General features: G+C 47.2%; 1 protein-coding gene across 1 annotated transcript in view; it reads left to right on the top strand.

Moving 5' to 3' along the window:
* Window positions 1–10,952, top strand: part of Dhx35 (DEAH-box helicase 35) — a 64,904-nt gene extending 53,952 nt beyond the window's left edge. Inside the window, exons 20-22 of the mRNA XM_051143701.1 lie at window positions 876–947; window positions 4,249–4,360; window positions 10,777–10,952. Of these exons, the coding sequence (XP_050999658.1) occupies window positions 876–947; window positions 4,249–4,360; window positions 10,777–10,821 (229 nt within the window). The 3' untranslated portion in view covers window positions 10,822–10,952. The remainder of the gene's footprint in view (window positions 1–875; window positions 948–4,248; window positions 4,361–10,776) is intronic.
* Window positions 10,953–12,892: the final 1,940 nt, after the last annotated feature.

Raw genomic sequence — 12,892 nt, forward strand, 5'->3', positions numbered from 1 at the left:
TTTATATAAGCCCTGCTCCCATAGTCAGGTAGTTGGGAGGTGAGGGTCCCCTTGGAAAAGTTGAGCTTTTCTCCAGTAACGCCCCTCTCTCATCATTTTCATTGCTCCTCTTTGTTGACAGCTGTCAACTATTTCTGTGTGTGACCTACACATTATTTCATGGGTGTCCTCAAGAAAAGCTGCTTGGTTGGAGATTCCAGGGCCAGTCATTTCTTTGAGATGAAGTTCATTGTCGGTTACCTCACTACCATTTGACAGCAGTGCCCCATAATGTTGTCTTAGGGTGCTGGCGATGAGCTTGACACTGGGTCTACACATAGACAGACCCCTGATGCCACAGAAATGGCCATGTGCATTCAGTAATTGACATTCTAGTCTGCCAATGTTTATGATCTGATTGCATGGGCAGTTGGGTGTTTACTTTGTCATTTTTGAATCAGATTGAATCAAGTTGAGTTTGGAGGTAGAAGTAAGTATTCCATAGGAGTTGGCCTGTGCGAGCTCGCTGCTCTTAGTCTTAACTCCTTATGGTCCTCAGTGTTTAGTGATTAACTTTGTGCAGTAGGAAGGCTTGTAGAAGCCCACAGTTTCTCTTGTGAAGGAGATTGTTTTGAAAGTAGCAAAATTTACTGTTATGAAGTAGCAAACAAAAATTATTGCTGGGGCTGACCACAACATGAGGGACTGTATTAAAGGGCCATGGCATTAGGCCGGTTGAGAACCACTGGTCTAGAGTAGAGTTTTCTCTATATACATTTGGGGGAGGGGGCCATATTAACATGTTTATAGAAAAGTGCTTAAATGTGTGAAGAATTACAGGTTCTTACAGTAAGTGCATACGATGTGCTTCACACAGAATTCTTGTGTCTCACAAGGACTATCCGTGATGATCATGAGCTGCACATTCACCCTGCCTCAGTCCTCTATGCGGAGAAGCCACCCCGCTGGTAAGTAAGCCCTGGTTTCTGCTCATCTCTGGGTCCCCAGGCCTGGCTTGCAGTGCAGGTGCTCCATCCGCTGTGTTGACTTTGGCGTGCTGGGTTGCCAGGATCTCTACTCTATCAAGGATCCCCTAAAGGTAGACAGTATTCCAGTTACTGCCTGGCTACCTTACACTATACTCAGTAAATTATTCTTTTTTTTTTTTTTTTAACTTTTTATTGATCCTTTGTGAGTTTCACATCATGCACCCCAGTCCCACTCATTCCTCTTTATCCACACCCTTTGCCCTTCCAAGCTCCCCCACAAAAGAAAACAGAAAGCAAAAAACGAAAGCATAGAAAAAAAAATCTCATTGTAGAAGCTGTAATGTTACTTGCCAATGTACTTTCATTGCAATGAGCCACAGGGCTGGTTTGAGGCCTCTGGCTTCTGCTACACCATCAATCCTGGAATCTCACTGGGACTTGTCTCAGATAGTCCGTTGATGCTCTGTGTCTGTGAGACCCTGCAGCTTTGGATCTATAGGACCAGCCCCTTCATGTGCTCTAGCAGTTCGTAGGTGGGGTAGATGTTGGAGTGGGCCATCTCAGAGCCCTGGATGGTAGCTGAGCTGGTCAATCTGCCAACTTACCTCCACCTCCACCTCCACCTCTTGGGCGAGCTCTTGAGCACTGCACTGCACCCAATGCCACTGCCAACAGGGGACAGGGTCAACTCTCATGCCCTCGGGCTGAGTCATCACCAGTGCCTTCACCATCAGGGCCAGCTCTACTATGTTGCCCATTGTAGGTGCGGGGCCTGCTCTCCTGAGTGCTGCAGTCTATAAGGGGCACCACCAGCTCTCTGCCTGGCTGCTGCAGGTGGTGAGCTCCTTAAGCAAACTGCTGGCTGTCTCCTCACTCATCCTCCCAACAGGCGCTCATTTTGCCCACTGACTAACGGCTTACTACAGTAGGCACAGCATGCAGAAATGGCTTGGATCCCAGATGTAGTATTTTGGGATTTTGTTGTTGTTTGTTTGTTTAATTTTGGTTTTTTGAGACAGGGTTTCTTTGTGTATCTTTGGCTGTCCTGCACTTGCTTTGTAGATCAGGCTGACCTCGAACTCACAGAGATCCTCCTGCCTCTGCCTCCCTGAGTACTGGGATTACAGGTATGTGCCACCACTGCCCTGCTACCAGGCAAACAGATTGAAGTCTCATAGGAGAAGCTTTCTTAAAGGGCTGGGGTTGGCACTGAAGGAGCCAGGAAGCCAAGCTGCCTTCATGGAGAAGCTGACCCTTGCCCTGGACCTGCTGACTGGCATTTTTAGGCTGGACCAAAAGACTTCACACCTAGGAAATAGGGTGGCAAAGCTATGGCAGCAAGAAGGAAGCACAAGTCTTCGGAGAATGGACAGTGAGTTGACAGTGGGTGACCAGTTGGTGGTTCCAGTCTGCAGTCCAAACTGGGACGGCAAGTGCAGCAGTGAGAACAGCACAGGTATTTTTATGCTGTTTTCCCAAGTCACAGTCATATTTGGGCTTGTATTTTGTTTGTTTCCTATTTTTAGTTTATTTATATTGTATTTTACAAAAATATGGATTGACAAAGGATTAGAAAATATAAGGACAGCAGCACTTGACTCTTTACCAGTTGAAAGAACAGTGCCCTGGGGAAGACAAGAGCATGTGGTGAGAAGTGAGAAGTGGCCGTGGTTGGGTTGGACCCAGGATCACTGGCGCCGGGACCTTATTCTCAGGTGGCAGCAGCACCTGGAACCATGTTGGAAATGCAGGTTCTTGGGCCCCACCCAGCTCTCTTCAGTCAGAACCTGGTGTGGGGGTGAGTGGTGGGGAAGGGGGCACTGTTTAAACAGGTCCTGGCAGTGTTTCTGATGTACTGAAATTGACCAAGGAGTTAGACCATCCTGTAACCAGTGCAGATCTAGAAGCTTCTTAGGAACAGGACAGTAGTGCCGGGTGTGTAACTGTTTCCCTTTTACCCTGAGTACATAGAAGTCCAAGAGGGGACCCAAACTTCAGTGTGAGTTCCTTTCTCTCTCTCCATCCCCCTCCCCTCTTTCTTCCTGTCTCCCTCACATCTTTTCTCCCCACTTCTCCCTCCCTCTCTTCCCTCTTTCCTTCCCTTCCTTCCTGTGTTGGGGATGGACCCACAAGCCCTGAGCACACTAGGCAACTGGCTAAGATTCATTTACTGGTGTTTGAGAGACAAACTCTGTGTGGCTTTGTATTTATAGGTTGTGGTTCCTAAGGATGCCCCGAGTTAATTCTTCTAATGGTTCACAAACTAGTGTTTGCTGTATGAACCCCTGAAATCCAGGGCTTAGAAAACATGGTCCTTATTCTTTGCTTGTGTTTCTCAGTCCCAGATGAGTCTTTTCCTCTTAAGACATAATTATGTGCAGTGAAAGGTGGGGCTTGACAAAGGTGTACCCTGCATGCCAGACTATATTTAAGATATTTTGTCATTCTGGAAGGTTCTTTGGTGTCTTCATAGTCATTTTCCAGTCCCTTTTGAACAGTTAGGCCTTTTGAGTCCATTTCTGTACGTTCCAATTAAGTCTTTAAGTTCTTTTCAGAGCTCTGTAAGTGTAGGCCACGACCTGGAAAGGCCTTTTGTAGATAACTGATGAGCCCTGGAAGTCAGTGTAGGATGGAGAGTTGCATCTGTGCAACATATTGACCTACAGTTGGTCAGGAGGCTGAATGCACAGCCTCAGCACCTGTGCAGAGTCCAACACAGACAGTACACACCTGTGTGGTAAGGGCAAAGTCACATGACAGTAAGCACCTGCTGGGGTGAGGGCAGAGTCCTACACAGACAGTACACACCTATGTGGTGAGGGGAGTGTCCTATACAGACAGTACACACCTGTGTGGCAAGGGGAGCGTCCTATACAGACAGTACACACCTGTGTGGTGAGGGGAGCATCCTACACAGACAGTACACACCTGTGTGGTGAGGGGAGCATCCTACACAGACAGTACACACCTGTGTGGTGAGGGGAGCGTCCTACACAGACAGTACACACCTGTGTGGTGAGGGCAGAGTCCTACACGGGCAGTACACACCTGTGTGGTGAGGGCAGAGTCCTACATGGGCAGTACACACCTGTGTGGTGAGGGCAGAGTCCTACATGGGCAGTACACACCTGTGTGGTGAGGGCAGATTCCGACACGGATAATGCACACCTGCTGTGGTGAGGGCGGAGTCCTACACAGACAATGCACACCTGCTGTGGTGAGGGCAAAGGCGACTTGTCAGCCTTGTCATCGTGTGTTTCACATTTATTCTTTGTTTCAGGGTTATCTACAATGAGGTTATACAGACCTCCAAGTATTACATGCGGGATGTGACGGCCATAGAATCTGCTTGGCTGCTGGAGCTGGCTCCACACTTTTATCAACAAGGAACGGTAGGTTTGTGTGGCACCTGTCCCCAGACAAACAGCAGCCTCTTCCTGGTGTCAAGTCTCTATGTGTTCTCCAACTCACTACCCTAAATCAAACCTCAATTATTGGGTCCCCAGGACCTCCTGGTGGAGCCACTTTCATTGCCTTCAGGGCAGTACAGTTAAAAAACACACGCAGCAACTCTATGAAAAACCACTCCTGGGTGGTTGAAACCCACTGTGCAGTCAGCTACATGCCCCTCCTGCCACAGCAGGCCACGTGTGCTTGGATAACAGATATATGGTTTCTTTTCTTCAGTTTTGCAAAATGGTCCATTCATTGCTCCCCAAGTCCATGCATCCTTCTAACGTGACGTAATTGAAAGATGGTTGATCGTGTTTGGGAGACTGCTAGGTAAACTGGGCCCACGGGCCTCCTGGCTGGGTATGGCCCACAAACTGCTCAGTCTGCGCTGTGCTCTCATTGCAATGGTAAATTAGTTATGTAATTATTAGTGTTTATGTGTTTGTTGCTAGAAGTTGAATCTTGTGTTTACTGATGATTGTTTTTGAGCGTACTGCCTTGGAATTTTTTCGTGTTAGTCCGTTTTAGTCTTGTTCTTTTTAAAAAAAACCTACTTTATTTTTCAAAAATAATGTTTTTCTGTTGTTGTTGTTGTTTGTTTTTTAGTGTTGTATTTTATTTCTTAGTGGCTTTTTACACCCTGGACCCCTCAGGGTTGATTCTGAATCAGTATCATGCTGCTTAGCTACAGTGTAAGAAACCTACACCAGGGTATTGCCTTTTTACAAAATATCCTTTCCTTTGTGCTATTGTTGGTCAGTATTTTATTTCTGAGTGTTTATACTTGTTAATGTATTACTATTTTAAACAGTTGTATCTTCAACAGATTAAAAAACAGAGCCTTTATTTTTGTTGTTGTTTTGTTTTTTGAGCTAGGGTTTCTCTATGTAGCCCTGCCTGTCCTGGACTCAGCTCGCTTTATAGACTAGGCTGGCCTCGCACTCACAGAGATCCGCTTGCCTCTGCCTTTCTAAGTGCTACGGTTAAAGGTATAAGCACTGCACCGAACTAGCAGAGTAGTTTTTGTTTGTTTGTTTCTCGTCCGTCACTGTGTGCATCTCTGCCTCAAGAATGTTCTTTAGTGAACTTCCAGCAGGGTCTGGTGGTGGAGCACCTGAAGGGTAGTGCTTCCTGGAATGAGTTTTGTTACTGGTTTTCATCTCTGTTGCCATCAGGTGTGCAGTGTCTCTGGCGCCATCTGCGGGCTGTCCTGTGTATGCAGTGTGTCTTGTTTCACCTCTGTAGCTATTCTTTTTTTTTTTTTTTAACACATTTTTATTGAAAAATAAAATAATTCATATTACATCTCATTTGCTATCCCATCCCATGCATCCTCCCATTCCTCCCTCCCTCCCGCTTTCACCTCATTCCCCTTCCCTATGACTGTGACTGAGAGGGACCTCCTCCCCCCGAATATGATGCTAGGGTATCAAGTCTCTTCTTGGTAGTCTGCTGTCCTTCCTCTGAGTGCCATTGGGCCTCCCCAACAAGGGGACATGGCCAAATATGGGCACCATAGATTGTGTGAAAGTCAGTCCCCAGTCTCCACTTAACTGTGGAGAATGTTCTGTCCCTTGGCTAGATCTGGGTAGGGGTTTGATGATGACTGCATGTGTTGTCCTTGGTTGGTGCCTTAGATCAAGCAGAACCCCTGGGCTCAGATCCACCCATCATAGTGTTCTTCTTGTAGGTTTCTAGGACCATTTATTTCCCTATCCCCTATATTTTTCTCACTTAGAGTCTCAATAGGATGTCCTCCCCTCTGTCCCACTTTCCTGGTAAGTGAAGACTTTCATGGGACCTGCCCCTTGGGCTAGTGTCCAGATATAAGTGAGTATATACCTTTAGAGTCTCTCTGCTTCTGGGTTAGCTCACTCATTATGATCATTTCTAGTTCAATCCATTGTCCACAAATTTTGGAAATTCCTTGTTTTTAATAGCTGAATAGTGGGGAAGAGCCTGTAGCTATTCTTAAGGTTGTTCGTTTGTTTTTTTCCAGCCATTTGACCATAAGATACTTTTGTGTTTATCTTTCTTAGAGTTAACTGAATTTATTGGATCTGTGAACAGATGCTTATATTCATATTGGGGGAATTGTTTCTTTAAATCTATATATTTTTTCTGATCTAATCTTGGCTCTCTGACGCTTCAGTTACATATGTGTTCTATGCAGCACTTGTGTATCTCATTCACCACAGAGGCTCTGGTCTCTTCCCTGTGCCTTACCTTGGGCAGTTTCTCAGGATTACTTAGCAGTTTTACAGAGCCCTGCTGGCTGTTAAGCCGTCTAAGGAATCCTGAGCACTGCACGTGTCCGTTCTTGTGTTTGATCCAGCTCTCCTGGTATTCTCTGTGGAGATCACTCTTTTTATTTTATTTTATTTTATTAGTTTATTCATATTACATCTCAATGGTTATCCCATCCCTTGTATCCTCCCATTCCTCCCTCCCTCCCATTTTCCCCTTACTCCCCTTCCCCTATGACTGTGACTGAGGGGGACCTCCTCCCCCTGTATATGCTCATAGGGTATCAAGTCTCTTCTTGGTAGCTGCTATCCTTCCTCTGAGGGCCAGGATCACTCTTGTGTTCAGTCACTGCTCCTATCTTTTCCATCAGATCGCTGAATGTATTTATATAGCCATTGCAGAAGACGCTCAACCCAGCGTTGCCCTCACTTCAGCCTTGTTTGGATTTTGCCTTGTTTCATGATGAGACCCGTTTTCATGCTTCTCCAGTCCAGTAGGTGTGTGTGTGTGTGTGTATGTGTGTGTATGCGTGTGTGTGTTTCATGTTAGCTGTTATAGGTACTATGTTGCAGAATTTTAAACTTCTTAGATGATGTCAGTCTTTTTCCCCCGCTAGTCAGTTTATAGGCACACCACCTGGATTCCGCTGAGCCTTGATCTTAGTCTTTAATGGGCTTAGCCACACCCCTAAGGCATAATCTTTTTTTTAAATGTCTGGATCAAATGTCTGGGACTCCTGGTGAGGTCTGTGCACTACTCAATGAGCACTCCAGTGTCCAGCTGTCTACAGACCCCTAGCACAGACCCCCCCACCAACAGTGGCCACCTGCTATTTTTATGAAATCTTGGCCTGCACATTGCAGCTTGGTGTTCAGCCAAAGACATCAGCGTTGCCTTATATAATGTCTGCTCCAATGTCCGATTCTGTGCATTCTGGCTCTCTCAGCAACCCCAAACCGTCTTCTCTCCTGTATTGTTTCCTATTTAGAACTTACTTCACTGTGCCAGAGTTTGGAGACTTAGGCAGAGACCTGGGATGGATGTAACATTGCATTAGTCAGGGTTCTCTAGAGGAACAGAACTGAATGAATGAATGAATGAATGGGTCTGCCTACCAGTCGGTCTGTCTGTCTGCCTGTCTATCTATCTATCATCTATCTTTTAAAATAGATTTTATTTATTTTATGTAGATGAGTGTTCTATCTGCATGTACACTTATATGCCAGAAGAGGTCATTAGAGGGTGTAGATGGTTGTGAGCCACCCTGTGGTTGCTAGGAATTGAACTCAGGACCTCTGGAAGAGCAGAGAGTGCTCTTAACTGCTGAGCAGTCTCTCCAGCCAGCTATCTATCTATCTATCTATCTATCTATCTATCTATCTATCTATCTATCTGGAATTTATTGAAATGGCTTATAGGCAGTGGTCCAACAATGGCTGCCTACCAAAGAAGGTCTACGAATCCAGTAGTTGCCCAGTCCATGAGGCTGAGTGTCTCGGCTGGTCTTCAGCTTCTGTCAGAATCCTGAAGAAGTAGGCTCTAACGCCAGCCAGTGAAGGAATGGACTTGCCAGCAAGAGCAAGAGGGGAAAGCAGGCAAAGAGAGCAAGCCTCTTCAGGCATGTCTTCCCACCTCAACAGATGAGATTAAAAGTGAGTTCTTCCACTTCACAATGGTTCAGTAAGAAAAATCCCTCACACGTGTGCTCAGCTGTCCAGGGAGACAACAGAGAACAGCCACGACACACACACCTGTATTCTTCCCTTTCAAGGGTTCATCCTGTGGGTTTAGGTGCCAGTCTGTGCCGGAGCACAAGCTGTCTTGTGTTCAGTCCCTAGTACCCAAAAAGGAGAGAAGAAAGAAAGACTGAGTCCTGGCCTCTTGGTTTTCCAGTGTCTTGCAAACAGTTGCTTTCAGACATTTTAGTCCAGATTAGCCGCTGCTTATAGCACAGGGGAACCGTGAGTCCCGCTTTTCCATCAGGCGGCCTGGGCTACACAGTGAGTTCAAGCTGAAGCTCAGCTGACTGCTGTGTTCAAAAGCTGGAAGGGTTAAGCTGGCGTGCTCCCTCAGTTCCAGACACCATGAAAACTGAGCCAGGGGGATCTTTGAGCCCATGAGTTAAGAAACTACCAAGGAGGCCAAAAAATATAAATAAATAAAAAATAAAAACTGGCTAGAAAGGCCGGCTATGAGCGGAGAGCAGGGCGTGCCACGGTAGCAGGGGGCCTGCGGTTAGGCACAGCCCGCCACCAGCCTGGCTGCTTTGAGGCTCCTAGAGAGTAGAACTTGTCGGCAAGCTGAGTTATTTTTTCCCTCTCAGTTCAAAGTTAGTTTTGTTAGATCAGACAGCCCGCAAAGGTAAGGGGCAGATTGCTTCAGAATGCTGAAGAAGATGACAAGGCCAGTGATCTGTGCTTGTCTCTCCTCTCAGAATTTCTGCCTTTTTGTCCATCACCTGCACTGTGATGGGAGTGTTGGGGAGAGCTAGGGCCGTTAGAAACCACCTAGGATGGCAGCTCGCTGTATGATGGGGCCCCCGGAGCCCCATTGTGGCAGCTTGGTGTCTTCTGATTGAGGCCCAAAGGTATAATGATTTCTTCAGTGTCAAATGACTATTAATATTTAATATTGACTTATTCTTTCAATAAATCAGTAGTTTCTCCTTAACCAGCTTTATACCCAAATAACCACACAGAGAGACTAGGCTCTGTTTAATTAGCCTAGAGCACACTACCTAATCACTCCATCCTAAACCTCCAAGCTAGCATAGCTTCCTCCCATTCAGATTTCCCACGTTATACTTGCTTTTTACTCATGTCCATGGTCCTGCTCACTCCTGGTTCCTCCCGGTCCTCTCCACATGCATCCCTCCTGCCCTTCCTGCTCTTTCTCCTCCCAGCACTCACCAGGATGTCCCACCCTATTCTGTTACTGCTCAGCATTGGCTAGTTGGCTTTTATTGGCAATACAGAGAACAATGGTGGCATGTTTACACAAACTTGAGACAGGAGATATTTAGAATAAGCATGACAGTGCAATGTCCAGATTGAAACCAGATAGTGACGTGGAGAAATCGGCATTCGAATGAATAAAAGTAAACTGTACACAGCCCACAAGAACATTATGCCAACACTTCAGGGACTCTCTGGGTTCCCAGAGGCTGCCGGTGCAGGGCAGGTCTGCTGCCTTGGATGCAGCACAGCTCTCAGGGTGCAGCACGTCCCCCTGGCACCTCCAGTGACTTTCCACCACTTGTTTTTCAAAGTTGTTTTCACTCTATAGAGGCCTGAAATGGTTCAAAGTCAACTTTGCTTACACTCAGAATTCTTTCCAGTGAAGTGTACCAAAAATGGCTCACAGGCAAATGGTGTCGTCGCCCATCCCTGGATAAGGCTACACACGTCCAGGAATAGTTTAGGGTCATATTTGGTGAAGAACAGAGAGGAAAGAATCAGGAGAAGCAACAAGCCCACAGAGATTTGCCTCAGAGCGACCTTAGTGACGCAGGGAGAGTGTCTGACCTCACTCGCACAAGGACACACTCAGGCACTAGTGTGTAGAAAGCCTGGAATCTCGCCATTTTCTTAGACCAGGGCCCTAGCGGTCTGTCAGCTCACGTCGTCAGTGACGGTGTGCTGTTTTCTTTCAGGGCTGGCAGGTCCCTGTGGCGTGGAATTCAAGTACTGCAGTTGGGGGTGCTGCATCCTCTTGGGAAGAGCTCCTGGATGCTAGCTTGGCTCAGCTGAGGGGTCTGTGCCTCACTGGGTTATGTTATTGGTGGGATGTCAGGTTGCCCTCATTTGCTGAGGAGGGGTCCCTGAAGAGAAGCTTATGCTCATATATTCTACCTCAGATACTTATCTGAGAAATTGCAGTAATTTGGCTTTCCCATAGGCATTTTATCCCTCCGTCCTGTTAACTGATGCTCATTGTGAGAGTCATATGCTCTTTACACTAGGCTCCTTCTGCTGTGGACACTGTTTCCAAGGGGCACAACATTCTTGGGAAGGTATGGACCAACCAGAGGAGTTGACCTGTGGGAGCTCAGCTAGAATCTGATTTCTCTGTGTCACCATCCCCAGTGATGTTTCCTTTTCTCTTGCAGCACCTGTCCCTGAAAGCCAAAAGGACCAAGGTCCAGGACCAATGACTGGAGCTCAGCAGGTGGCTGCGGGGACAGTTTGGCACCCTTCCTTCATGTTGTTTCTGGCACCAGCTCAGGTGGAACAGGCAGCCACTCTGGTGTGGGCTGCACTCTGCTCATTAGCCCCCCTCTTCCTGCACCCCTCAGCATTCATCACTGGGGTCCCCCAAGGAGTGAGAGCATGGCCAGTGTTCTCTTGCACTGCACCTAGACCAAGCAGGAGCTGGCTGGGCCGTGCTCTGGCCTCAGTCTTCACATTCAGTAGCCAGCGTGCTACTCCAGCAGGCACAGTCCTGGGCCAGCTCGGCTGTGAGGAGGAGAGTGGGCTGCTGGAGGCTGAAGACCTGTGTAGACATGGCTCTCTTTGGCCTCCTGGGTCTTGCCTGCTGTGGCCACGGTTGTTGACTGCTGAGGTCTTCTGCTGCTATGTGCATTAAGTACAAAAGGGAATGCTGAGTATTTCTGCCATGATCACCAAAGTTCTAGTCCATAAGGCACGGGGGCTCCCAAACCGAGCAGCTCCTTCCTTCCCCTCTGCCCAAGTCCCTGCTTATCTGCAGTGGGAGACAGTGCAACAATGGTGGGCTACTTGGGACTCCCAGGCCCCGTCTTTGTTAGCCACTTCCTTCACAAGGGGGGCTTAGCTTTCTCTCAGAGCACGATACCGCGTCCTGGTGCCAGTGGCTGGGCGCCAGGCAAAGTTCATCAACCTCGGCCCCATGGGGCTGCTCTTTAGCAGGAATTCACTACAGTTTAGATGCCCTAAACTTGTGTAGCTCAGGAACATAACTCTTGTATATTTATCTTGGTTTGCTTGCATTCTTGCAAGAACTCGGGCAGCTCCCCGGGCACCATTCGTGCTGCCCCGGGGCTGCTTTGCTGACACAGTGATGGCATTTCAGCACACAGCAAGACAGACTGCTCCCTACTGTTTCAATGGTGTTTATTTAAAAAAAAATGTAGCTTGAAAGTTTATTTTTGTACTGGTTTTAGTTTGGATGCACCACTTTTGGCACCAAACGTATGTCATTTTTATTTCCATTTTATAAATGTGTAAATAGCAGTGGTAAATTGTTAATTGTAGTAAATCTTTTTACCTGAGGGGCGTGTCTCTCCCGTCTGTGGATCGTGCGGTCTGTATTTTAAGATGGTCCAGTTAATTATTCCAGATGAGGCCTGACAGTGGCTATGGGACCTGATGCTGCTTTGTGCAGCAGCTGGGGTGGGGTGCCCGTGGACACAGGGCCATAATCCATGATGTGTGCCTGAATGCTCTCAGACCTAATTAGAACAAAGCGTGAGGCATTGTTTAAAGGAAGATGGAAGAGGTTCTAATTCTTGTCATCTGGGATCTGCCTGTTATTTTATTACTGGTTTTTGTTGGTGTGTGCTGGCAAACCATAGGTGTGCATGTGGAGACACATTTGGAGCCAGAGGTTAACCTCAGGAGTCATTTCTCAGAAGAAGTCCACCTTATTTTTGAGACAAGTCTCCCACTGGGGCCAGGAGCTCACCCATGCAACTAGACAGGCTGCCAATGAGCTCCAGGGTTCCCTATCCCTGCCTCCTCAGTGGTAGGATCACAGGTGTACACTGCCATGTGTAGCACCTTACATGGCTCAGTGGACTCCAACTCGGGGCCTCTTGCTTGTGTGGCAAGCATTTTGCCAACAGAGCCATCTCCTGGCCCCTTCCTGTTACTTTTAATTTTAAAAACGTATTTATTTTTCTTATGTTGTCGGATTGTTTTGCTTACATGTTTTCTGCATGCCTGCTGACTGTAGAGTTCAGAAGAGGGCACCAGATCTATTGGAACTGATGGCTGTGAGCGACCCTGTGGGTCTAGGAACTGGACTTGGGTCTTCTGCAGGAGTAACAAGCGTTCTTAAAGCCTGATTTTTTTTTTTTTTAAGGTTATATTATAGTGGAAGGGAGAAAGGCTAGAGGAACCACACTCTCACATTTGAGGCCACTGGTCAGGTCTAAAATGGGAGGCCATGCACTCTGCACGTGAGCACATGGAAGCAAGCCACCTTCTCTTGCCGTCTCTCTTTGCATGTGTGGTCCCAGGTATGTA

The sequence above is a fragment of the Acomys russatus genome, chromosome 4, assembly GCF_903995435.1.
Source record: "Acomys russatus chromosome 4, mAcoRus1.1, whole genome shotgun sequence".
NCBI classification, from domain to species: Eukaryota; Metazoa; Chordata; class Mammalia; order Rodentia; family Muridae; genus Acomys; species Acomys russatus.